We start from the raw sequence: 27,708 nt of genomic DNA, 5'->3' as shown, positions 1-27,708 counted from the left end.
AACGGGCGTATTGAAAACATATCCTATATTATCATATCTGTCTAAATGTACGGATGACTTCAGCTTTAGTGAGCAGAGTACTTTGAAAGAAAACAACCTAAATGAGGTTGCTCTTAAATTCTAGAGGGGAAAATTCTTCAACTTTCTCAAAAAGGGTTTTTGGAGTTTTCCTTCTCAATGATTAAGCTTTCTGGAGGCACTTCTTGCATCTTTCCCTCAAGAAAAAATGATAGTATGGGAAAGAATTGCTGACAAATATAGGAAAAAACAAGTTAAGACTTGCTTAACTAAAAGTTTGTATAAAATGGAAAACCTGGGAATTCTATTATGGGAAATTTAAAATCATTCAATATTGGTCTAACTGCTCACACTGAAGGTAACTTTTATAGTCAGAACAGCAGTTGCTACTTTTGAGAATTCCAGGTTAAGTGAATTATAAAAGAAAAGACGTAAAAGTTGTTATGATTTGTTAGACCCATAATAATATTTAGCATCTCTACAGAGGTTTTCACTTTTAAAACTATCTACAAAATAGTATTTATAATACCCCTGTGAGGCCTAGTTAGTATTAGTGCCTCATTTTTTACAATTTGGAAACTCCAAAAAGAGTAGTGATTCAGGGCTAATTTCACAAAGCTCTTGCCTCTAATTTGGGCAGCAGAACTTTCACTGAAACCTCACATTCTCAGTAGGAGTTTCTACACCTAATTCTGTCCCCTGGACAATCTCAGTCAATATCTCACTGGTTAATATTTCCCAGTGACTTAGTGACAGAATTAGACAAGACCTCACTACACCTTTTGTTTATTCAATTTTGTGTTATGACATCAAAATGAACGGTGCTAATACTTTAGGATTTATGTAAAAAATGTACAGGCGACCCTTGCCATTCTTGAGATCCCCGCGAATGGCAAAATCTGCAAATACAGCACTGTGTTCATGAACGCTGTACTCCCGGCGGCTGGGGGGAGTGGGGGCACGGCTGTGCTGGCGACAGTGGGAGCCTGATGGTGGCAGCAGGAGCCTGGTAGTGGGGATGGGAGCCCAGCAGCAGCAAGCACGGAACTCCCAAGGAGCTCCTGTAAGTTTATTTAAGATGCGGGTTCAGCATTCACAAATATTTGAAACTGCAAATGCCGAACCATCGAATAGTGAGGGTTTCCTGTATTACCATTTTTATAGAACCAGAGGCCTAGAAGGGACATTAAGGAATATAAAGTCCAGTCCTCTGTAAAGATGCAAGATTATGCTGAAAAAATAATGGTCAAAGGATGGCTTATGTTTGTAGAACACTTGGTATTGTGAGATTGCTCTCTGGCCTCCACCTTGTGACCAAGATAGTAAGAATATTTAACAATATGTCATAAACTACAGTGCTAGTGGAACAGTGAAGTTGTAGCCATGATGTTCCATAAATCAGTGACCTGATGAATGTCTTGCATTTGAAAGTTTGTCTAACTCAGGGACAGGCAATTATTTTGGGAGGAGGGCTGCTTACCCAGTTTTGGCAAGCTGTTGAGGGCTGCATGGGTTGCCCTGACCCTTGACAGGTGCCCCGCCCCCCTGGTTACCATCTTAGGACCAATATCCCAATGTCTTGGGACCGATGTCTCAGGGCCAGCACTGGTGGGGCCCAGAGTGGGGCACAGGCTAGCAGGGGTCTGTTGAGCCGGGCTGGGCTGCACTAGCAGAGAGAGTGGGGAGCTGACCAGGCTCCATAAAGCCCCTGCCAGCCGGAACCCTATACTCCTGCCACCCTGCTCTGAGCCCTGGCAGTGCTGGCCGTGGGACACCAGTGTGGGCCCCATGCACCTGCTCACTCCCAGTGTACCCCCAGCCCTGCAGTACAGGCAGGGGGCAGCATGCAGCCCTGACCCCATGCTTACTGGCAGGGAAGGAGCTGGTGCTGAGTGTGAGGAAAAGCAGCCCCTCACCCACCCCGTGGCTGGCGCTCCCTGCATGGGGCTGTCCTGAGCAGGCACAGCCACCCCCGTGTGGGCTGCGAGGGTGGGTGAGGGGCCACTTTTTCTGCACTCCGCACCAGCTTGTAATCTGCCCCCACTACCAACTTGAGCCCCGCATCAGCTCCAGGCTCACCCATTGGGGCTGCTTGTGGTGGGAGCAGCTGCGGCCCTCCCCACTTGCCACACTGGGCAGCATTTGCCACTGCTGCCTCTGGCCTGCCCAGTGTGCAAGCTCCGGGTAGGCAGCAGCAGCAAGCTTCCCTGGGGGGGCCACAGCTGCTGCCACCATGTGCAGCCCCAACAGGTGAACCCAGAGCCGGCATGGGGTCCAGGCTGGCAGCAGGGGCGGGGTACAAGCTGGTGCTGAGTGTGGGAAGAGTGGCCCTTCACCCACCCCATGGCCAGCACCGGGCACTGCAGCTGCTCACAGCCCATGTGGCGCTGCCTGTGCCTGCTCAGGGCAGCCCCACATGGGCTACGAGCAACTGCATCAGGGAGTGCCAGACACAGGGCGGGTGAGGGGCTTCTTTTCCCCAAGCTACTTCCCTGCCCAGGGTCCTCTCCCCACTTCCCCTCCCTCTTCCTGAGGTTCTGGCGTAGTGCAGTCAGATGGTCCCAACCCAGAAGTCCCTGCTGGGGCTTCCAGCTCCGGGGGCGAGGCGGGGCCAGGCAGGCGCTGCTGTTGCAGGAGCCCACCGGACTTCCCCTGGGTTCTACTGCCACTGGTTCCTGTCATTTTTTGACAGGAACCAAGGACAGATCAATATTAATTTTCTAAATTTTTTAGGGGCCCTGCAGGCTGGATAGAATGGCCTAGTGAACCCAATCCAGCCCGCAGGCCATATTTTGCCCACCCCGGTCTAACTCTATCCCAGTTATACAGTTGGTCCAATAAAAGATATCACCCTAAGAAATTCTTGCCTCTCACACAAAATACAGTCTCTTTCAAAGAGTGCAGTGACAATAGTGGCTATGTTTTTTTTATGAAAATCTCAATTCTAAATGCCCAATATTCTTTCAACTGAAAGGTACAGGAGTGATACAAACCAGCACAAATCTTTGCAATCTGTCTCAACAATGAGCAAAAAAATGTTTCTGGTCCTAAATTATTCAAAACATTTTAAAGAGAAAAATGTATTATTGTGAAATGACAATAGCAATATTGCACTATTAGTTGGGAATGCTCACACCTGTACTTTTAGTGATGTATCAAACTGTACTAGTCTTTGCTTGTTGTAACAGTGAAGTCTTTAGGCACATCACATATTCAGCATCACAGAGTTTATAGTACTTGGCACAGACAGTTAACACACCATAAGTCAAGGCAGTCTCAAGGCCTCCGTGACCACCGGGGCACCTTAGATACTGTGATAACCTTCTAGGTTAGCTGAGTTGCTTTGCATCATTGGTGATTCTTCGTGCAGAATGACCTGATGGCATCTATCTCCTCTCCAGGTATGGATGGCCGTTGGCTCACTGTGAGCTCATCTACCCTTTGTTAAGTCTTGCTTTTAGTCCTGCTGGATGTTCATACACCCTTCTCATTCAAGCTAGACCAATGGGGGCACTGATTTAGTTGCCAACAACCCAACCATGGAACAGGCTATTCTGGTTTACATGATACCAGATAGCAGACCAAGAGAGGCCAGACTTGACAGGCAACACATCATAACAGATTCCTTTAAAATATACCTAACTGCCCTATGCTTTGTTCATGCTCTTTCATAGCATCTGATGAAGTGAGCTCTGGCTCACAAAAGTGAATGCATCTCTTATTTAGTTAGTCTATAAGGCACACGTCTATCCTGCTTTCTGTCTAGCTGGCCTATGTCATCCTTGGACAGCTACAAAGTTTACATGTAGTATGGAAGAAGAAAAGTACACTAATTTTACATAGAAACATTCTATTGGGATGTTTCTGAAAGCACAGTCTCTCTCATATGTCTTTTTCAATCCTAGTTGAGGTATATATTGTAATATTTATCAGTAACAGTCTTGCCTTTTTGTCAGCTCTACATGTTCTGGCATCCTATTCATCTCTCTGAGTTGTCCATCTGTTATATGTTGGCAGTGTTCCTTCAGAAACTAATTCTATAGGAAAGCTAAGAAGAAATAGTATGCTATCTAAGTAAGAACATGTAGGAAAAGTACAAATAGCTCACAAAGCTCATTTTAATGGCTTTGCTACATTTTTAAATCAGCAAGGTGAAAAGAAGTTTTCCTGTATACACACTGTTACATAACAGTCACTATTTTAAGCCATACTTCAGGCTTTTTTGCTCCATTTTATTCTTGTTGCTCATTATTAGCATTGAGGTAGAACACAGCTGCTATAACAAAGGGCCATCTACACTGCAAGTGAAATTGAGCTAGTGCACAATTGTCTGATGCCTTTTTGTTTTCTACATGGAAGGGACAGCAATTATAAAATTGCTTGAGGGAAACCATATTGCTGCTTAGAACATGGTTCCAAAAAGCCTGCCTGTATACCGCCTCCACATTTATGTTTACAAAAGCTATAACTAGGCATGGTCTTGCTCTCAGGGTGCCAACAGTTAGCTAATATAGCATTTGTGAACAAGACTGGGTACATGAAGCATAAACAGTAAATAATCAGGAGTATGACATATGTATGTGAACTCCCCCACAAGCTAGAACTGCAAAAGATAGCACCCAGCTGTACACCACCATTTAAATAGTGATGCCATATCTAGTCATGAGTAGTTGAGGGCATACAAGTAAAAAAGCAAATATCTTAACTAGTCAGCAAAGCTGTGTGGGATACCAGCGAAACAGATAGACAGCTTTGTGTTGGTACTGCATCATCCTGCATCTCAGTAAACTGGGTTCCAAAGTATATTTATTAGCACTCATTAAAACAACAATGATTCACAACCAAAAGTTACTTGTAGACATAAAGTTCTTTCAATAGAGATTAACACAAATTAACCCGGAACAACTCTCAGCTGCGGATTAACTGTTAAACTAAGACATGATTCCCAGGTAAGTCAGTTGATTTCAACTTTCTTGAAAGGACAAATCCAAAGATCCCATTGCTTTGGATATTTTCTTTAAGGTTTTTGGAGTTCCTTTTTCATCTTGGCACTTTTTGCTCTGGCAGATCCTTTAAGACCAAATGGGCAATGTAAAAAGATACTTTCATACAGGTGCCTGAAACTGTGAAAAAGGACTCAGGCAGACAAAGGGAAGGAAGAAATAGAGTTTGAGACACTAGCAATCCAGAATATCAACCCAACATGAATGATGAGTGGCCCCGGCGGCTGGGGGGGCACGACGGTGGTGGGAGTGTGGCAGTGGTGGCAGGAGTGCAGCAGCGGTAGGCAGAAACTCTTGTAGATGCCATCAGTGCTGTTGGCAGCAGCAGGGGGTGGTGAGCCCTGACCAGGGGTCAATGAATACCTGCAGACACTGCCGGCAGTGGCGGCCAGCAGGGATCACTGACCACCTGCAGATGCCACCAGTGGTGTCATCAGTGGGAGTGGTGAACGGCAACCGCTCACAGGCACCACTGACAGTGTCGGTGGCACCTTTTTGCTCAAGTGGTACAAGTACACCTGCATGCACCCCCAACATATTGCCCCCAGAACCCAGATATGACTGTTTTTATTTACTATTTTGTAACCAGCAATTTATTTAGCACTGTATAAGCCCTTGATTTGCCATCATTAGGTTACATCGGGGTGGGCAAAATACAGCCTGTGGGCCAGATCCAGTCTGCAAGGCCATTCTATCCAGCCTGCAAGACTCCTAAAAAAATTAGAAAATTAATATTTATCTGCCCTTGGTTCCTGTCAAAAAAGACAGGAACCAGGGGCAGGAGGACCCAGGGGATGCCCCACGGGCTCCCGCAACAGCAGGACCCACCCAGCCCTGCCCCACCCCACCCCCAGCTGGAAGCCCCAGCAGGGGCTTCTGGCCTGGGACCATCTGGCTGCACCATGCTGGAACCTCAGGTACGGTGGGGGGAGGGCAAGGGAGGACCCTGGGCAGGGAAGGAGCCTGGGGAAAAGTGGCCCAGGGAAAAGCAGCCCCTCGCCTGCCCTGTGGCCAGCGCTCCATGCTGCAGCCACTTGCAGCCCATTTGGGGCTGTCCTGAGCAGGCAGAGGCAGCCCCATGTGGGCTGCGAGCAGCTGCAGTGCAGGGCACTGGCCACAGGGCAGGTTAGGAGCCACTTTTCCCCACACTCAGCACCAGCTTGTAACCTGCCCCCACTGCCAGCCTGGACCCCGCAGCGGCTCCAGGATCACCCATCTGGGCTGCTTTGCGGCGGCAACAGCTACGCCCCCCGCCACTTCGATCACCTCACCTCGATCCTAGGCAAACTGTTTGAGAAAATTATGCTGGCACACATCCAGGAGGGGCCAGCAGGGGACTACATGCTTAGGGGCAACCAACATGGGTTCATCCTGTCAGACCAACCTGGTGGCCTTTTACAATCAGATCACCAGATCATTAGATGCAGGGGTAGCAGTGGATATAATCTTCCTGGACTTCCGGAAGGCTTTTGACACTGTCTCTCACCCTGTTCTCATTAAGAAACTGGGGAGCTGTGGTGTCGACACCCACGCAGTCAATTGGGTCACCAACTGGCTGGAGGGCCGCACCCAGAGGGTGGTAGTGGATGGGTCCTTCTCAACCTGGAAGGACGTGGGCAGTGGGGTTCCACAGGGCTCGGTCCTGGGGCCCGCACTGTTCAACATCTTCATCAGCGATTTGGATGAGGGGGTAAAAAGCACCCTGTTCAAATTTGCTGATGTGCCCACTAAGATGTGGAGGGAGGTGGGTACATTGGAAGGGTGCAACAGGCTACAAGGGTGGGCAGATGAGAATAGGATGGGTTTCAACACAGACAAGTGCAAGGTGATGCACCTCGGGAGGAACAACCGGCACCATACCTACAGGTTGAGGAGCTCCCCTCTTGTCAGCACGGAGGCGAAAAGGGATCTGGGGGTCATCATTGACTCCAAGATGAACATGGGCCGGCAGTGTGGAGAGGCAGTAAGAAAGGCCAACCGCACCTTGGCATGCATCCACAGATGCATCTTGAGCAGGTCCAAGGAGGTGATCCTCCCCCTCTATGCGGCACTGGTCAGGCCGCAGCTGGAGTATTGCGTCCAGTTCTGGGCGCCACACTTCAAGAGGGATGTTGACAGCATGAAGAGGGTCCAGAGGAGGGTCATTCGTATGATCAGGGGACAGCAGGGCAGGCCCTATGAGGACAGGCTGCGGGACCTGAACCTGTTCAGCCTCCAAAAGAGAAGGCTGAGGGGGGATCTTGTGGACTGTTATAAACTAGTCAGGGGGGATCAGCAGGCATTGGGGGAGTCACTGTTTCCCCGAGGACCGCCAGGAGTGACCAGGAATAACGCTCACAAGCTGGCAGAGGGTAGGTTTAGGTTAGATATCAGGAGGCGCTACTTCACAGTCAGGGCGGCTAGGATCTGGAACCAGCTTCCAAGAGAAGTGGTGCAGGCTCCTACCCTGGGGGTGTTTAAGAGGAGGCTAGATGTACATCTTGCTGGGGTCGTTTGACCCCAGTATTCTTTCCTGCCATGGCAGGGGGTCGGACTAGATGATCTGCTCAGGTCCCTTCCGACCCTAGAAACTATGAAACTATGAAACTTTCTGTGCCAGGCAGTGTTTGCCACCACCGCCTCTGGGCTGCCCAGCACACGAGCTCCGGGCAGGCAGCATCAGCAGCAAATGCTGCCCAGCACAGCAAGTGGAGGGGCCACTTTCCACACACAGCCCCGATGGGCAAGCCCAGAGCCAGCGCAGGGCCCAGGTTGGCAGTGGTGATGGGTTGCAAGCTGGTGCTGAGTGCCGGGGAAAAGTGGCCCCTTGCCTGCCCCTAGCTGCAGCTGCTCACAGCCCATGTGGGGCTGCCTCTGCCTGCTCAGAACAGCCCCACGCAGGCTGCGAGCAGCCGCAGCAGGGAGCACTGGCCACGGGGTGGGCGAGGGGCCACTTTTCCCCGCACTAAGCACCAGCTCCTTCCCTACCGGGGAGCAGGGGCTCAGGGCTGCACGCTGCCCCCTGCCTATATTGCAGGGCTGGGAAGGCACTGAGAGTAAGCAGGTGCAGGAGACAGCAGGAGCATGGGGCTTGCACCAGTGTCCTGGGGCCAGTGCCAATGGGGCCCAGAGCAGGGTGGCAGGAGCACAGGGTCCCAGCTGGCAGGGGATTTATGGAGCAAGGGCTGCTTGCCCTCTCTCCCTGCTGGTGCAGCCCAGCCCAGCTCTACAGACCTGTGCCAGCCCGTGCCCCGCTTTGGGCCGCACTGGTGTTGGCCCTGGGACATTGGTCCCAAGACATTGGGACATTGATCCCAAGATGGTGACCAGGGGGCCGGCGGGCACCTGTCAAGGGGTGGGACTACCCATGCAGCCCTCAACAGCTTGCCAAAACTGGGTAAGTGGCCCTCTGCCCAAAATAACTGCCTGCCCCTGGGTTACATCCTCTGTTTATGTAAATCGCCTATTGATGTTCTTAGAATGACACCAATATACAGCAGCTGAAGATCTGTCCCAGAGATTTATTCCTCTGTAGAGTCTATCTAATGCACGGAGAAATCAAAACTTTGCTATATTCACTGGGATTTAAATCACAAGGGAGGTGCACATATCAGAGCACTAACTGGATTGTTTTTTTGCATCATGCTCATCATCTCCATTTTGATATGAGTATATGACCTAATATATCCTGCTTCTTACCGAATTCCAGACCTTATTCACATGGACAGAGTACTGCACTAATGTAGCTTCTGCTTTTGGTACCTATGCATGACACAGACATACCTTTTACCACAGTAGCACAAGGAAAAGAAGCTTAATTTGATGGATTGTGATAACATTGATTATTGTTTGTTTGTTTTTTAAAGTACTGATGTTTCACTTTGTGGTAATTATTTTCCCCAGGCTGCTTTGACAGTTTGACTATGAGCAAGAGCAAGGGGTAATATATGAATGGCATATTTTATTGGACCCTTTCTCTGTGTAATCCCACTGTAAAACTGTGCATCTCCATGTGGAGGTATATTGAAATTTACATGTGGCCTGTCATATCAAAAGATAATGGACAGGATCATGTTATTTTCCATTCACTGTTGATTAATACTAGCAAATGCTGATTTATGATAAATGATGTCCACATTGAAAGATGCAGACAGAGTACAAAGAGTTCAGTGGAGAGTGACAAAAATTATTGGCAGCCTGGAAAAAATGATTTATGAAGAAAAGCTAAAAGAACTAAGATTATCTAGCCTGGAAAAGAAAAGACTGAAGGGGGATTAGACAACAGACTTCAAATACTTGAAGGGCAATTATAAAAAGAATGGAGATAGTTATTTTCTGTGGTTTTACGGGATGGGACTAGGAACAATGGCCTTAGCCTGCAGCAGAGAAAATTTAGGTTGGAAATTAGGAAAACCTCTGTCACTATGGAGATGGTTAAGCACCACAAGAGGCTGTGGATTCTCCATCCTTAGATATTTTTAAGAGCAAGTTAGACAGACATTTGACTGGGGTTATCCTACCTTGAGCAGGGGGTTGGAATAGAGGATCTCCTGAGGTCCCTTCCAACTTCACTTTCCTATGATCCTAAGTTATTTAACATAGCTCTTGCTTCACAAGCAAACATAAAGGCAACATACATGTTATAACAGGATCACAATACAGACTGACAATATACAAAACCATCTTGGCTGCCAGACATGCTGATGATATATACAAAGGTCTCCATAAACTGTAAACCCTAGGATGTAATTTCTAGAAAGCCCCAGCTAAGGAAAGTAAGTAGTTTGAGGGAAATGATGTAGGACACCAAGCAGCAGTATGGGTGGTCTGACTTTACAGTTGTTGAACATCCTGACTCCTATTTGTGAATTTTTATCAACACAAACTAGGGCTTGCAGTTATACCAAAAGTTGTATAGAGGATTAAGCAGTTTGAGATTCAGTGGATAATATGAGATTTGCGCAGCTGGATGACACATCTTCTCTTTTTCAACTACCATTAATGTGAACCCTAGCAAGTACCAGATTTTTAAGTTTTCTTCTGTTTAACCAGTAATGTGGTGTCATGAATAATAGAATTTAAAAGTGTGAAGGTAAAGTAGAAAGAACACTAGTGCATTTGTTTATACACAGGGAAAAAAGAGCAGGGAATTAAGGTTTATTCCAAGTCTCTATATTCAACTCTTTTTGTAGGAAAAAAGTAAGAGCAGCCAGCCAACCAGTCAACCGCAGGACAGATGGCCAAAATCATCAAAAGAAATTTTTATTGCCTGATTGGTGATTCCATTTGTAAAACACCTGCCAAACCATGTCCAAGTACCTTTCAATCTTTTGTGGCATCACATTTAGGATAGTACAATTAAACAGCAGAATATGTACAGGCTCCATCTTCTGCAAATGGAAAAAGCTTCTAATAGGAACAGCTGGAGTCAGATTAGCAGTATTAACTGACTGTAAAGCAATAGCTCAGGAAAGCTAATTGCAATCAGGAACCCATTATCTGAGGTACTGTGAAAACATGAAGGGTTTTCTTTGCCTCAGAAACTGACTTCACTATGACCTTGGGGTCCTTCACACAGTATGAAAACCAGGCAGAAGTTGTATCAAGTAGGGCACCCAAGCTGAGGCACATAATTATCAGCTCACGCTTTTGAAAATTTGGCTGCAAAGCCTTCGTACTTCATTGTGAGAGACAGAAATGTAACTTAAAAAAAAGAGGTAATACTGATTATGCTCTCACGGCACTAAAATTGATTTCTGCCCATTAAAAAGCTTTTTCAGATATTAATTTGTAGTAATGTTAAAAACAAATGTCACCAGTGCAGTTCACCTGACAAACTCCAACTGCTTACCCAGAATGTTTCACTTGTAACTCACTGTTAAAACAATGTATTAATGAGAAGCCCTTTTCAAGTATTTCACTGTTTGTCTGAAGTACTGGTCTTTCTTGAACTACATAGTTTCCTTTTGGTACTTTTACACATTTTGTTAATTAAAAAACAGGGAGGGGAATATCATGTGATTTATTTTAGCTAGTCATGCTTTACAGAAAAAGATCTACTATACAGAATCTCAGCTAGGAGATAACTCAATCCTTCTATTTAGAAATGAGTTTAATTGAGGACCTTCTATGTAGGGAAAGAAAAGTCAATACACTCTTTTTTCCAAATAGGTAATCTATTATTAATAAATTTAGTAATGGCTACAGATATCCAATCGAGATTAGGACCACTGAACTCTGTACAGTTATACAGTGATATCTGCTGACTAGATAAAACAGACAGAAGATGTGATGTTTGTGAGTCACCCAAAAAGTAATACAGCAGGTCATTGATAGAGCCAAGAAAAAAATGTCACATCTCATAATTTCTGTTTAACAGACTCCATAGCCCCTCAGTCTAGGAAAAGTGCCATATTTATCTTATTTTCTAAATTCCTCAGGCTTCCCAATTAGATCTTTTAACTTAAGCTCAGAAAAAGAGAGGGAGAATTTTAACAAGTAGATTACTCATTTTTCCTGTGGCCAGAAGCCATAAGAGATCAAAATAATAATGTGTATGGACAACAGGACAAAAGAGCAAGAAAAAATATATGTGTACTCTATCCATGTAGCCATGCTAAACAGGGTTTGTAATCAAACGGCTATTTACAGCATTGGTCTATGACAAATGACTGAAGCAAATCACAGGCGCTCCCCTCAACAGATCAGGTTTCCAAACACTCCTTCACAATTTGGATTATTGAAAATTTGCCCATTTTTCTTCAGTTTTGTAGCACAGACATTTCATTTTGTCAACTTTGCTATCTATATAGCACAATAGAATGAGGATCAAATATATCTATTCAAATTCATACTGCATTCAAATGCAACTCACCAGTGTTACTTGTCAGCTCCATGTTCTTGGGGAACCCTGACACAGGGCACAGACTGACACACAAAGAATCACACCTCCCCCCCCCCCCAAACAGAAGCTGATTCAGATGCAGTGAGAGACACACCTAAAACCCTCCAGATAAGGGTGACAAAAGTGAAACAACTGCCCTCGGTCTCATTTGCCTCTGAGATGGGAACAGATGACCATTCATTTACATGAGAGATGGAGAACGGAAAGCCTGAAGCAGAGACTGCAGTGAATTCTGGGATCAGAGAAGCAGAGGAGCACTGCATGATGGGGAAGCTGTGCTCCAAAAGCTAATCAACCCTCACACCCAGCTCAGCGTTTATCAGACAAGTTCTAATCTGGATTTACAAAATCTCCCCCCCCCCCCCCCCCCCCCCCCCACACACACTCCTTTAAGCAAGAGTAAGTTTACTAGGCATCTCGGGCCGTACATTCCCCGGTCCCACTATGGGAGGCCTATGTAAACTTAATTGGCTAAAACTCGGTTGCCGGGTTAGGGAATGCTGAGGCAATAGACTGAGTCAGAGTGGGTATGGGCAACATTTGAACAATGGTACAGGGTTCATCACAGCATCCAGCCCGTTGGAGCCCTGTCCACAAGTGTTGTCATACTTTTCCCAAGACGACTGGTGGAAGTCCTCTCCACAACAGGTTATGAACACTCTAGTAAGTGCCTTAAGTCTGTTAAAAGACTATAGTAAGATCTGGAAAAGTCATGCTAAGCTGAGGCTTGTTCACAGCAAGTAAAAATCCAAAACCCTGATGCTGCAATCTATTGTTTCTGAAGACACCAGGAGATATCCCATCAGGTATATCTGCTATCCATAGGAATGTCAAGCTGGCTCCCAAGTAGATGTTTCCTGAGTATCAATGAAGTTCCTGAGATGTTCCACCCAGATAACCCCTTGTCATTAGAAAAGACAGTTTAATTTACACTATTGAGAATGCCTGAAAGAAGCTGAACTGGGGATATAAAAATCTGTAAAAGAAGCAGCAGTGTGTGCTGACACCACTCGCTTTCTTCTGGAGAGGCTGCAGGAGGAAGATCATCTCCCTTCAAGGACTGTGCTGAGAACTTTGACCTGTCAGCTTTGCAACCCGAGTGTCTTGGACTGGTGAGATCCCAGCTCTCTCTCTCTCTCTTTTCTCTTCTCTCTCTCTAAGCATAGATTTCTGAACTTGAACTGTATTAGTTAAGCTTGAGCTAAGTTTCCCCAAATACTTAGTGAAACCAGGGTATACTGTGACTGTTTGTGTTTGTTTTTCCTTTGCATGTCTGTTACTACCAGTGTCAATATATATTTCATCTACTTAGCAATAAATAACTTTTATAGTCAAACTGGTGGTAATTGGGTATATTTTGCCTTCTTTACTTCTCTTTTCCCCACTTGCTCTGCAGCAACGCTCCTTTTACCTAAGCTAAAGATCCCTGTGTAGCCCAAAAATACTGTGGGGTCTGCTCATCAAGAGGCTAAAAGATTGGGACGGGCTGAGTCTGAAACACATAAGGGGATCAGCTTGTACAGGTTGATTGACCCAGTTTGGCTCAGACGTGCCCTAATGAACTGAATGCTGGCCCATGAGGGTGTCATCTGGACACCCGGCCAGATTCAGAGGTATTCTGTTTAACTCTGTGTTTGTGTCTGACTGTAGTTTATTGTTGCTCTGATGAACTGATTCTTGGCATATGAGGGTGTCAGCCTGTCCATGCTGATCAACCCGGCCAGGTCAGGCGTGCGTGCGTGCATGCGTGTGTGTGTGTGTGTCTGATTTGGGGACTGGAAGAACCCAGCCCCACTGAACTGAGTCCTGCAAGATAGCTCCATTGGGGATGGGGGCTTGCAGAAGGGAAAGATACAGCTCTGTATAGAAACACAAGTAACACAGGCAGCACATTGACAGAATTACCAAGACCCTAGCCCTAATAAATGAGTACACCCCAAAGTAGTGGGCAAATCTGGTAACACCAATGGGAGGGAAAAGAAACATTTAATACAAACTGAAATCCCCTTTAGTTTGGAGGGTGCTAATAGACTAGACATGTACTCATCATCTCATATTCATGTCAAACCCTAAAGATTATTGAGAAGCCAGTTTCTTAAACTGCTGAGATTCTTCTCCAGCCATCTAATATTCTTTGTTATGGTTTCCAGCACAACTCGAGTGATTTTTAGCTGTGATCCTTGGTTATTTAGAGACTTAAAGAAGATCTTCACCTGAAAAAAATGATAGTCATTAGTGTCTGAGGTCAAATTTTGCCTGCATTTAAACGGCTCTTAGGAAAACATAGGCCAAATAGCAGGAATTAGAAAGGCCAAAGTTGGTCACACTGATTGTGACTCTAAGAAAACTCAGATGTATCATACACCAGGCTTTTCCAGCAATCCCCTCCCTCCTTCAGTCAAGTACCCTCAAAGAGTAAAATAACATTGAATAAAATAACTAAGTTGAATCAGCTTTAGATAAAAGCACCAAAAAGCCCCGTTAAAGCACCCGACCTATACAGACACTGGGCGAGCCAGGTCAAACTAACATGAAGCCTCTTCTGAGCATGGGCACTTGGTGCAAGGGTGTGCCGAGCTTAAAGTAAAACAGTGTTTTGCGGGGGTGGGGGTGTTTTGCGGGGGCAGTGTTTTGCGGGGGTGGGGGTGTCATGTCTGTAAGCAACCTAAATGAATAACAAAAGTATAAGTCTCTTCCCATACTAACAAAAAAGGATATATATTATAAAATGCAAGATTGACCTGTCAAAAATATAATGCACTTACAGGGCTTTAAAAATTATCACACATAATAAACTATTTTGCGATGATTATTATCAACCTTTTCAAGTTATTAAAATGATTTCCAAATCTTTAATTCTTCTTTCCTTATTAATATCTCATCACTGAAATATTGAAAGATCACTGTCCTTTGACGGCTGTTCTGGGCAGTTAAGCCTTTTTATTTGTAAACTGAAGACAAAGGAATGTATACATTCACAATAGGTTTTAATAAAAAGTTACAAACCTCTTCTAGTTCATCTCTGGATGAAAAGTGGGATGTAGTGCCAGAGATAATAGTTCGAATGGAGAAAGAAGCTAATTCAAACCTGTAAACAAGGAAGGGAAAAATAAATAGTAATAATACAAACAACATACAATAACAGAACTACATTCTATGGTGTGTGCTTATCTTTTTTCTAATAAGTATTTTTGTTTAAATTAGAGCAACACAGTCAAATTTAAAAAAAATGCAGCCTTACCCAGCCCACAAATAACACAGGAGACTACTAAACCGAAAACATTTTTAAACTTAATTTGCTTTTCACTTTTTATGTTGTTTTTCCAATTCTCTGAAGAATAGTAGAAACAACTTAGTTTTTCAGAATGTCTCTATTCAGCTTCTTGCAGGGATACAAAGACTGGGCATGCTACAAACACAGAACACACGCTTCCTCTGTGGTGAAGGCAGACACTCACCCCTTCTTCCCACATTCTTCACCTCCTACCACAAGTAGAATACAGGAAGACAACACCTTACATTCATTCGGATAGTTAATACTGGTTACAAGTGAATAAGAGATGTAGGTGCATAATGAAGATGGGATTTCTTAAAATATGAACCCCGTGAGACACAAGGGCTAGATTTGGGTAGCTAAAGCAAAGTAGCCTCATCTTCAAATATAAAAATTTATTCCATTTCAACAGTAGAATAGTGATCCTTCTTTATCGTTATTTGCAAGCAGTTGCCAATAATGGTGGCTGAAGTAGACAAGCAGATACCAACTTTTCAAGAAGCTTTTTCCAGTTTTCTCTGACAAAATTCCAGGCAAGTCTCTGTCCCTCTGGGTTCCTGGCTATAGCATGAAGAAGAATTGCCAGATTCTGAGTCTTGATAACTTCACCTTCCATGCCTAGTGTAATTAGCCTGCAGAAATGAAAACAGGCAGTTTCAGTCTGTTTCTAGTCTGCCGGTAGCAGAGACTGTTAGACCACCACTCAATACACATTTCCTTCCAACAAAAGTACTACTAATAAAAGAGGAGCAGGAGAGATAAAACAGACAACAGTTCAGTGCTTGAAATATATCAGTTTTTAAGTCTGTTTTAATTGGGTGCTGCTACAGCATTTTTCATATATTACTACTGCTTTTTAGGAAAAATTCTTCATGATTTCAATGCATTTGCATAATACATTGTGTTATGTCAGGGCCCACAATGACCACTTAACATGAGCCACTACTATTTTGCAAAAGATGATTCCAGAACTGTTGCTGCTCAGTTATTTTGATATAAAATTTGTAGAGTGTACAGATAATTTGATTTATATTTTCTTTTGCTTTAACTACAGATCCTGCAAGCTGGACATGGAATGTGAAAAACATGTTAGCGTCTTGGGGTTATTTGTCCCCAGTTAAGATTCTTGTAGTCTGCAATCTACTAATGATATAAAATCCAAAACAAAATCCAGCTTCTCTCTTGGAGGAGTATTGGTTCTAAAGTGCTAATGGAAACTTTTTTGAGTCACCTAATTAACAAGACCTGACTCTGAACATAAACAGGGATCAGATCTATGTGATTGCTTATCAGAACTGAACTATAAAAGTTTGTAATCTCTTTGTTGCATGATTTGTAATATTCCATAAACCTCCAATGGTCCTGTGGATTATCAAGATCAGGCCAAGTTCTCTTGGAGTGTCAGCTCGTTAATAAATTATTTAGGAAAATGATGAAGTAAATAAAAATAGAATTCCACATTTGAAATGTGTTACCAAGCTGCTATTGGATTGTCATGCTTTCACAGCTCCTTGGAGAAGAAATGTGGTACTGTTTTGTTTTAAATAATTCAACAAAGACAATTCTTACTTTGCCAGTTTTTCATGATGCCTGCTTGTGGTCAAAGCATAGAGGATTTTGTTCTTTTCTGCATCCGAAACAGATAGACTATACTGCTTCAGTAGATAATTCCATCCTGCTCCTGTTTGTGCTCCAACTGAGTAGACTGTCTTTAAAAGATCTGTTGGAAGGCTGTGGCATTAAACAAAGGTAGGGAAAGAGAAGGAGGGTCAGATGATTTTAGACTTCTTAGTGCCTTCACAGATGTGCAATACTATAGTCGCTCACAGACATGTACAATGTATTTATAGTATATAATGATTTTCCATATGTTTCACATGTCAGATGCTCTGACACTGCATGGTCAATTCTAGTTCTGTGCCATTTGTCTAGCATTTTGTTTTGCATGCACCACAAATTATGGTAATAAAGTCAGACCACTTCATATTTACTTCATGAAAACAACTGGGCCAAAATTAGAAGTGTTCTCTGACACATTGCAAAGAGTTTCCATGAAAATTGATTTAATATGGATTTTGCGAAAAGATAAGAAAATGTACAGAATTTTGAGCATTTTATATGGCACTATGAATATTTCACACTTCTTCAGTCAAGCCTTGTTGCCACTTAGCGTCATTTTTTTAAAAGCAGAAATGTGCTTTTTACTTTTACTCTGTGAATCTAGATATAACCAGAAAATAGCAAAGCTAAATGGAATCTAGGAGCTTTAGAAGCTGAGAAGGTCAGTTCAAATACAGTGATAAAAGAATAAGCTGAATCCCTCATGCTTGCTGCAATTTCAAGCAGCTAGAAGCCCACTCTCTACTCAAGAAGTCCCAGATTATTTAATCTTTCAACTTCCTACCATGTCCCTAACTTGTCTTTCTTGGACCCAGTCACAGGGAGCAAACCCTTCCAGTCACTGCTTGTGTGACTTTGAGTAGCTAGAATAAGAACTCAGGCTAGAACTTCTTGGTTTGCTAACAAGTACGTGATATCATGTGGGGGCAGGAACAGTACACCAGTTCTTCAGCAGAGTGATGAATGATCTATAAACATGTGAGAAAACATGCATCATTCAAAAGGGACTGGAAATGTTATGGTGCACTATTTAAAGACAGTGACTAGCAGCGTCTGAGAATTGAAAAAGGTCAATAATAATACTTTGATTCCAAATACTATATATAGATCATGTACAAAGACCACTAGTCAGAAACTACCGTAGTTACAAAATAAGGAATAATAGAAATGAATCTAGTTTGAAAAACAATCAAGGTGCAAAAAAATAAACCTCTCTGCTGTTTGAAACACTGCATCAACACTCTGGTCTTGCAGAATATTATTACAGTTCATCATATGTAACAACCGGGGCAAAATATAGAATATCCCAAAGCAAATAATGTAAATATATGTTAAACAAGTTATTGATTCATCTATCTATGCACCCACCAGCCAGACAAAAGTCTGTTCACCGACTAAAACAGGGAAAGGTATTTCTTTGAATTGACAAGTGTAATATTATGAATATTTTCTTCATCAGTCATCATGGTGCAAATTAGTTATGCACTGATGCAAAGGGAAGTAGGGAAAGGAATTTCTTCTACTGAGACTGGTAAATGTCATGCTATATTAGCCAGGCATATATTTATGTAATTCCTAGACTTAGATTTAGTTGATACATTTACCATATTACTGATATTTTTCCTTCTAAATACTGCAGTAAATTCAAGCATAAAAAAATAACCCTGGAAAGCTACACAAAGACAGTCCCATTTGCATTACACTTACTGGGTTGAGAACTATGCTGGACGTTATATTCCATTATGTATATGTATATGGAAGACCAGTAGTGTAATTAAGGTGGAGCCAATGGGGCAACCACCCCGGGCACTGAGTTGGGGGGAGGAGGGTCTGAAAAAAGTGGATGCTGCTGGCAGCTACACAATTGCAGCAGCAACTGGAAATCCCTACCACCCCTGTGCCCCATGCACCCGCCTGGGTTCCTATGCTGCTATTTGAGACTGATGTCACTACTGAGCTTACGGACTCCTATACATGTGCAGGGAGCCGATTCCAATGCACCGGAAATCAAGCATGTTGGAGAGTATTGGATTAATCGAGTCTGCTAGAGTGCAGAAATGAACGTGCCACAGCACACTTAAGAGTCAAGTGTATCAGCATCCCTATGCTGAAAAATGGCAGCGGGTGCTTTGAGCTAAAACTCATTTGGTGAGCTTTAGTTCAAAGCACCCCACCACCATTTTTCAGAATGCTGATACCCATGATGCTCAGGTGCTTTTAATTAGTGTGGCTCGCTAATTGAAGCACACCCCCCACACCTCCAGAGTATGTGTAAAAATGCTCTTATTCTCCAGAGTGTGCAAGGAGTGTAACAGGGCCTCTAACCCTTATTACTCAGAGCAGCATTGCTATGAGGCTGTGAAGTATAGTGGGTTCAAGCAACAGAGAAAAAGGGCTGAATGGCCCCAGTCTGCAAACCCCAAGCAACAGAATGCCAGGCCACTGGTCAGATTACCAACACCTATGCCCAGTTATGAGGGAAAAGAGTCAAGTAACTGGAAGGAGCTGGAGTTGGGGGCTGGAGTCCTGGCCTGGAGTTCATTCTGGCCCAGATCAAGGCCACACTCTATTCTTCTGAGGGCAGCCGCCCAGATTTATACAAATTTACCAGCCAGGCATGGCAGGTGAGGCAGCAGGGCAGTAGTCTGGTGAGACTAGATAAACAATGGGCTTAGGGTAGCTGCTGGGGGACACCACAGACACCTTTAAAGATAGGTCCCATTACAGGAGATTCTACAGCCATGTCCATGTCCTTTGCTGTGGCCCAAAGAGATTGCGAAGGCTGCCATCTGTATAGCATTTTGAGAAAAATAGTGGGACGGAGGAATTTTGTCCTGGAAGAGTGTCTCCTAGCATTGGTATACTAGCCATGTGGGACTAGGCTGGACAGCCACAACTGACTTTTAAATTTAATTTTTCTTGTAATGACAGTAAATGCACGTGGCTTTTTCAAGCAGTGGCAAATAACTATAATATGCCCTGCACTGGAAAAGCAGGAAATCAAGCCTAATAAGTAAATTAGTAGAAAGAAGAAAAAGCGTTGGATAGCTTTTCATATTAACAAACTTATTTTCCAATCTAATACACTGTTAGTCACACTAGAATAAAAGATTATTCATTCCTTTTCCATTTCAGATAGCAAAAGGTTTCCTATTTAACCATCCTGTAAAAGCCTGTGGTAGGAAAGAAAACTAAACATTTGGTAAAAAAAAAAAAAAGCCTAAATGAAAGAAAGTACGCAAGCCATTTACTCTAAATTTCCACCAGATCCCATCCACTGGCTGAAAAGCTCATTTGCCTTCTGGATACAGGGAGAATAGCGCAGATCACAGGCGAGTAGCAGTAGATCAGAACGAAGCATTCTGTCAGAAATAGAGCCCTCATCACTCCAGGTCTGCCTGTCAATCACCGGCTTAAAATACCGCAGGATATACTTCTGCAGAGAGAATATAGCCCAGTTAGTCCTACTGCCACATATTACACTCCTGCTTTGTAACCATACACATGGTTACACCAATTCTACAGCTATAATCCATTTGTTACAACTGTATTTCATAATCAGATGTCAAGCTCATCCCTGCTCTGGTGTCTACTCTTTGAACATCTTTTAGATAAATTAATTCTTTGTAACAAGGCCAGACAACAGTGGGCCTCTAGCTGTGACACTGTTAAAAAAACATCTATTATGTGTAGTTCTGCTTAACATGGCAGCTGGCAATCATTTTTCAACATGGTTACAGGTCTTTATGCGAAATGAAGAGAAGCTCTTTGTCTCATTCCCATATGGCGGGGTGAGAAATTATTGATGTGTTGCCCCCAGAGAGCTTACAGTTTACATTGACCTAAGCTAGAACGTAATCTAGAGAGGGTGGGAATGAGGGCAAGGACTGGCCACGGGGAAGGAGAGCCATGAGAGTTTCCTGCTCGCATTAGCCAGAAAGCTTCAGTGCCGTTGGAATGCAAGGCCAGAGGCTACACCAGTCACTCGGTAGCACCAGACTCTTGGTGTAACTCCATGAGTCAGAGCAGCGCTCCTTGGAGCATGCCTTAAAGAACAGGAGCAGCGGAAATCACAGTCATGGCTCATTACTGTGTGTGTTGACACCAGGCTGAATAACACAAGCCAGAACAAAGGGAGAGTAGTGTATGGTGTTTGTAGCCTGGAAAATTTGACATGAGGGTTTGAGGTTTTCTTTTGTTTATTGAAAGCTAAGGGGGATACCTTCTGAACATGGAACTGGGAAGCTGCTTTGTGTATTCCAGTTTTTTTTAGAGACAATTGCAAGTTTTCCCCCAAATTAAAATTGTACCTTAAGGTGTTCTGAGACACTGGAAATATTTCTTCTCTCCATCACATGGTAGATTGATTCCAGGTAGCCCAAGCCTTTCAGAAATACTATGTTATTGGTTTCATGTTGGAGATACCGAGTCAGATCGAGGGCTCTGTCTAATGAGAGCCTTCCCGCACTGAGGGGGAAGAAATATACACAAGCTCAACATTTTGAATGTAACACAGCTTTGTTCTTCTCCACATTTTGCCTGTCATACTGTGCTCAGCACTGTAAGTCATGAGGCCTGGACTCTACTCTCAGCTCAGTTGGTAACTAAGAACCTATTGGTAACTAAGCCAATATACCCTGAAGTTAAAGCAAGACTTTGATTGTCAGCTCAGGCACTAACTAAATAACTTTAGACTAATCACCTGAACTGAATTTGTGCTGGAGTTTTCCTAGCTTTAAAATTAGGATAACTATGTAAATCTTTGGAACCAAGACCATTTTCTGATTGGAACTCTATAAAAATACTGCTGCTGGTCTATCCTGGGGAAAGTTGTCAGGATCAAACACTAGATCACTTTAAGGCTAAGTACAGACATTCAGAAGGTTAAATCGGGTTCCAAAATGGCCACCTGATTTAAACTTAGCTTGTCCTGATGCCGACCTTACACTGACAGACCCAATCTCAGTGACTGGCAATCAGTCTAGACCTGTAACTGAACAGAAGTTCCATGCACACAAGCCAGTCTAAAAATTGCAAATAAACCTGGATCTATGTTATATCAGACTCATTCAATTTAGGTCACATTGGTGCATGGAACTTCTGTCCACTTCCCCTGCACAGCCCCAGGGCTGGGAAAACCCAGCCACTGGCCCCAGCCCTGGGGTTGCTCTTTTCAATCCCCACTTTCCCCACACTGGTCTATTTTTTGGCCCCCAGCCTCTTGCTTCCCTGCCAGCCAGCACTCTCAAGCCCCATCCTACAAGTTGCCCCAAGTGCAGCCACATTTTTTTAGCATTTGCTACTACTGGAGCTAAACAAATAAGTCCTGGTGGGGGGAGGGGCAGGAGGGATGCAGGTGTAGGTTCACTGGGGGGGGGCCCACCTCACCCATGGGTCATGCCTGGCCCCCACCCCACCTGCAAGTTGTGCCTGTTCCCCCAACCCCTCGCAGGTTGTGCCTGACCCCCTAAACTTCATGGATTGTGCCTGCTCCCTCTACACATCATGAGCTGTGCCTGCCCCCCACCCCACCTAGTCTCCCTATCCCTTACGGGTTGCACCTGCTCTCCCTATCCTTCTGTCCCCTCCCCCCTCAAACCACACTCACAGGTTGCACCTGCCCCCCACCCACACCCATGGGTTTTTGCCTGCCTTCCCCCCATTCATGGGTTGTGCCTGCCACCCACCCCACCCGTGGGTTGCGCTTGCTGTCCCTACCCCTCACAGGTTCCTCTGGCCCTGCCCCCACCAAACCGCACTCGCAGGTCATGCCTGCCCCTCCACCACACCCATGGGGTGCACCTGCCTTCCCCCCCAGCTATGGGTTGTGCCTGCCCCCCTGATCCCCTGGCAATCCCCTTCAACCTGCTGGATCCCTAAGCCCCTAGCTAGACCCACCCTGTCATGATTTACCTGATATCAGGCAGCTATTTTGAACTGATTTAACCTCCCCCTAACACCCTCAAATAGCTGTACTTAGCCTAAAGGGCTCTAAGATGATAAGTGACAAGCAAGCTCATTCTATTAAAATGATCTTATGCACAGATGGTACAACTGCCTGACCTAGTTTTGGGTGCTTTGTGGTTGTCTCAGTACCAAATATCCTGTCCTTTGATTTGCTGCTTAGGCACTATCGTGAATCTTGAGCTTCAATAATTTGAGCCAGATAAACTACAACAGGAGGTCAGAGCAGGGGTAAGCTTTACATATATCTGGTAGACACACTTCTATAATTTATCCACAGTTCCTTCCATTCTTCACACAATTTCACTACAGTTTATCCTTAGATTTTTTCATGGAGTCAAAAGTAACAACCCATACATCATTATGAGCCACTACCTTTCCTTATTAGTCTTGCATCATGTCAACACATATGGTGTCCCTACTTCATCTCTTTACCTAGCATTCCTAGGTAAGCGGCATCCTAGGTAAACAGCTCTGAACAAGTTTAAGTATCCTGCCAGGAGATGTCCAAAGAACAAGAGGACAAGCATCTTGCTTTCAATTATAGGCATGGGAATCACCTATATTCACAGTTATGCCTGAATATCAGGACAGAACTCTGTTTTGAGCTGACAAAAGTACAGGTATCAGAGAGTGCAAGCTTAAGCCCAGATCCTAAAATGAATTCTGCATGGGTGGACCCTTGCTCCTGCCCCATTATTATTGTGGGTTTCAGCCTATTTCTTGAGCATAGCCACTTTTCAATATATATTTTGTGGAGAAGAGGGAAGCAGAAGAGAGATCACTGCTAAAAAGTAGACAGTGGACATGAATCTCTTATGTAGGATTTAGCATGGTGCCTTTTCTAAAAGAGCAGAAGAGGTTCAGATAAGAATCTTGATGGGCCAAATCCTTTTATCTATGACTATATAATTCTCTTTGAGAGAGGTAGCTAGCAGTATTAGTCGGAAGTCAGGCAGAAGGGAGGGTAGAGTTGTACTTTATAGACTATTGAAATTAGAGATGTATAACATAAGCTGAGGGCTTACTTCATTAGGCAGCATTTGTATACTGTACATCTCTGACTTAGTCCATAAGGCACGAATCTATCCTACCTTCTGCCTATAATTTGTTTTTCTGTAGCAACTAGAAATACCCATCATGTGTTCTCACTAGTGTTCTAGGCACTGTAAAAACAAAGAAAAAAAGGCAATCCTTTTGTGGTTCATTTTATAGGAAAAAAATGTGAGCTAAAAACACAAACATATGGTGTTTTTACTTAAAAAAAATAAAGTAAAATATTATGGTATAAAGCCAAACTCTCCCCACTCCCCCCTTTTCCTTCTCTTTGTCAATGAAATCTATCCACCATTAATTTGACCTGTCTTGTTCACACAGCATCAGCTCCAGGGCTAGGGCTAGTCTAAGAAAGCTAGGAAATGTTTACTGCCTCTGTTATACTGTCACTCTTACAATCAATAGTTACTAAATATTTCGCTGCTTAAGAAAATTCTCTGTTAAGCCTATATAAAAGACCTAGCATTATGATCAGAGAATAAGTTCTGTGTCATTGCCTCCCAGATCCACACCCCAAGAAAACCGACTCTAGCTGGCTATAGCTCTGGGAGTCCAGTACTCAGCAAGGAGTTGGTTGGGTGCACTTATACAAGTGAACCTCTAATTGTGCATGAAACTACTGGGAGGGGATCACTCTTTGTGTTTCCTCCTATTCAAACATGTATCTTTTTGTACATTCATATATCCACCTTGCAGGTGCAGCTTTAGCAAATAATAGGGCTGTGAGAAGCTCTGGTCACTGATGTGATTCGGTGAAGATCTGGCCTGATTTAGCGGCTGAATCTCTGAATTTGAATCAAATCTGGACAGCCTTTAATCTTTCCGAATCAAATTGGAACCCTCCAAATCAATTTGGAGAGATTCAGAGAGATTCAATGATTCAGATATAGACACAGCTTTAAAAGTTTTTTCTACATACCTCAAGGTACCAGGTTGCTCGTGAATGCTGAGGTGCTAGGGTAGATGGAGAGTCCCACGGGAGTGTGAGGGGATCCCCAGTGCACTCGGTGGCGGACCCAGAAGTGGACCAGAAGTACTTCTAGTCCACTTCTGAGTCTGCCACGAAGCATGCAGGGACCCCCCTGCCCCACCTTGGTGACTAGTGCCTTCTGGGTCTGGGGGGGCACCTGGAGTTCCCCCACAGCTGATCACTGAGCTGGGGTGGTACGGGGGGTACCATACTAAGTACTTCTGGTCCAATTCTGGGTTCATTGCCAACCATGCGGGGGGGGACCCCCCTTGTGCTCCTTTGGGATGCTCCATCTGCCCCACCATCGCAGCGTTCATAAGCCACTCCTGGTACCTCGAGATACGCAGAAAAAATATTTAAAAAGTGGTGTCTATGGCCAAATTGCTGGTTCTCTGAATCAGCATCGAATTTCCAGATTCGGATTTGGCCGAATCAAATCAGGACAGTGATCCAAATCAATTAATCGAATCGCTGTCCCCCAATTCAGGCTGAATCCAAATTCGAATCAAATACAGCCCATTTCGCACACCCCTAGCAAATGCCTATAAAGAGGCGAGGGGAGTTTTTAGGTAGCTGTTTTAGGAAACCGAAAACATAACCATGTACTTTATTTCTACATTAAAACTAGGAAGAGATTTGTTACCTGACCAGTTCAAATGCATTGTGGATCAAGTTCACTCGGTCCTGGGGACTGAAGAATGTGTGGTTCCGATCCAGCAATGTAATAATGTTGTCCCATCCATTCCCCTCGTAGTGAACGATATAATAGCCATTCATATCTACATTGAATTTCACCCAGGCAACACCTTCCTTGAGTTTTAATGAGTCTAAATGGGGGAGAGATTCACTGTAAGTATCTCATAAAGAAATAAAGTGTATTCTTGTAATGAAAAAATAAATAAAGGCACAAGTCTGCATTATACTCGTCAGTAGTGCAACACAGATAAAAGAGATTTGCTGGTGGTATGACTTTATGAATAGTTTAAAGGGAGAATGTTGGCATCTTGGTGGCTTACAGAATTGGTAATGGCAGACAGGTCCTTCTCTTTTTGACACTACGTTTAGCAAAAATTGTTAGAAACTTATGGCTACCCTGTGGCCTATGTGAAACTGACTGCTTGTCTTATGTCCATTTCTCAAAAAGGCCAGAAATCATATAGGCATGGTACAAGCTGACATAATGGCCCTCCAAGCAACATGCACTTTGCATGTTGTCAGGCCAAAGGAAGTATGAAAAGGTTTCTATTGCCATTATCTTTGCTATTTCAGACCTGAAATTTAGCCCTTTGCCAACACTAAATGCTCTTCTGTCCACAGGTGGAATCTGTTTCCTGGCAGTGATGATAAAAGTAACTATTTGTGCATTATTTAGAAAAAACATCTTGGAATTGAATTCAGTTCCAAAAGTCAGTTTTAGGTGCATTTACATGTCGTAATCACAGTGTAGCACATGCACCAGCATCAATGCTCCCCTTATAAAAAATTGCATACAGGTCTGCAGTTTTTAGGAAAGGACCACAGATTCTCTCTGGCAAGATCTGCATCTTGTTTTCCTCAGTTAAATGCAGAGGCCTGGCAAAGAGGAAAGGAAATTAGCAGAGGTCTCTAAGGACTCTGTCTGAATATGTTGTCTAAATATTGATTTCTGTGTGCTACATTTTTAACTGATCACTAACATGCAATCAATCATTTAGTTAACACAATCAATTCATTGGCAATGAGACCAATGATAATTCTTCATTACCTGTTTTAGTTTTTAATACATGTCTGTGAACAGTGTTGGAGCTGCTAGTGATGTAGGTAAGTGGGATATGCCAAAAATACCTGAAAGAAGCAAATATATATATAACACAGCAACATTAGTGTCTTCAGAAAAAGGGGATTAGACTGAGTTGTTTTATCTTTGTGTACTAATTAGTTTTATACTCATAATTCAAAACATGGATTTATCTAATCATCCTGCTGTAATGGTACAGAAACATATTTGAAGAGACATGAACCTCCGTAGAAAATTCACTTTTATAATAAAGTTTTATTTTCTAAATGCATATAAAGAAATATCATATTTCAGTGGAAGCACCCTATTTCATTTCTAACAGATGAGGTTTCTTTTACATTGGATTTAAGTCTGTCATCCACTCTAAAGAAAGACAATCCTCATTCTCTCTCCACTACCTGCTGAGAAATTGAGAATATATCTAATTGTTTCCTGTTCCTGTATAGTCCTCTACAGAATTTCCCATTATAGGAATTCATATTTTTTTTTACCTCTGAATAAGCCTTACATGTCTACCAGCTGCTGATCACCAGCCATGGCAATGGACTTCAGCGGCTCATCCTTATCAAGACAGGAAGAACACTTGTACAGAATAGATGGTTCAGCAATTCTCATATCACAAGCCATATCTACTACTTTTCTCATCCATCATATCAGTTCTTGATAAGTAAGCTTCCTGCCTAGGTTAACCTAAATTTATTTCAGAGCAATAATATGATATTCAACTCCACAATTTTGGGTATGTCTTCCTATACCACAAGCTATACATAAATAGTGTTATTACATTTAGGTAATGGAGATACCTTGACTGCAGATTAGCCCATTCAGGATCTTCTTCAAAGACACCCTTCAGGAAACGCTCCTGTCGCAATTTGATGGTGTTTCCTTCACATTTTACAAGAACTAGTGGGATTCCTTTCTGATGTGTCCAAGTGTTCATCATTTCTTTGATCTCTGTAAGACTTCCATCATGACTGAACTGAAATTACCACAGATATAAACTATATTCAGTGAACCACTGGCAGTCTGGGCAATCAGAGCTGGCAATTGGAGAAACTCTGGTTGATTTTTGGCTCTAAGAGCAAGCCACGACTAAGCAGCAAGTTTGCATACTACACAGGGAAACACAACAATGTTTCTCCC

General features: G+C 43.6%; 1 protein-coding gene across 1 annotated transcript in view; it reads right to left on the bottom strand.

The window, feature by feature from the left end:
• Positions 1-12,293: 12,293 nt before the first annotated feature.
• Positions 12,294-27,708, bottom strand: part of LOC149868268 (endoplasmic reticulum aminopeptidase 2-like) — a 37,147-nt gene continuing 21,732 nt past the window's right edge. The window contains exons 11-19 of the mRNA XM_090038316.1: positions 27,369-27,544; positions 26,533-26,612; positions 25,432-25,615; positions 21,109-21,265; positions 20,050-20,234; positions 16,748-16,909; positions 15,670-15,810; positions 14,911-14,992; positions 12,294-14,117 (exon numbers count right to left, since the gene is read on the bottom strand). Of these exons, the coding sequence (XP_089894442.1) occupies positions 13,974-14,117; positions 14,911-14,992; positions 15,670-15,810; positions 16,748-16,909; positions 20,050-20,234; positions 21,109-21,265; positions 25,432-25,615; positions 26,533-26,612; positions 27,369-27,544 (1,311 nt within the window). The 3' untranslated portion in view covers positions 12,294-13,973. The remainder of the gene's footprint in view (positions 14,118-14,910; positions 14,993-15,669; positions 15,811-16,747; positions 16,910-20,049; positions 20,235-21,108; positions 21,266-25,431; positions 25,616-26,532; positions 26,613-27,368; positions 27,545-27,708) is intronic.

This window comes from Crocodylus siamensis, chromosome 3 (assembly GCF_052110815.1).
Source record: "Crocodylus siamensis isolate JL-2025a chromosome 3, ASM5211081v1, whole genome shotgun sequence".
Classification (NCBI taxonomy): Eukaryota; Metazoa; Chordata; order Crocodylia; family Crocodylidae; genus Crocodylus; species Crocodylus siamensis.
This window is presented reverse-complemented; position numbering and strand designations above follow the sequence as displayed.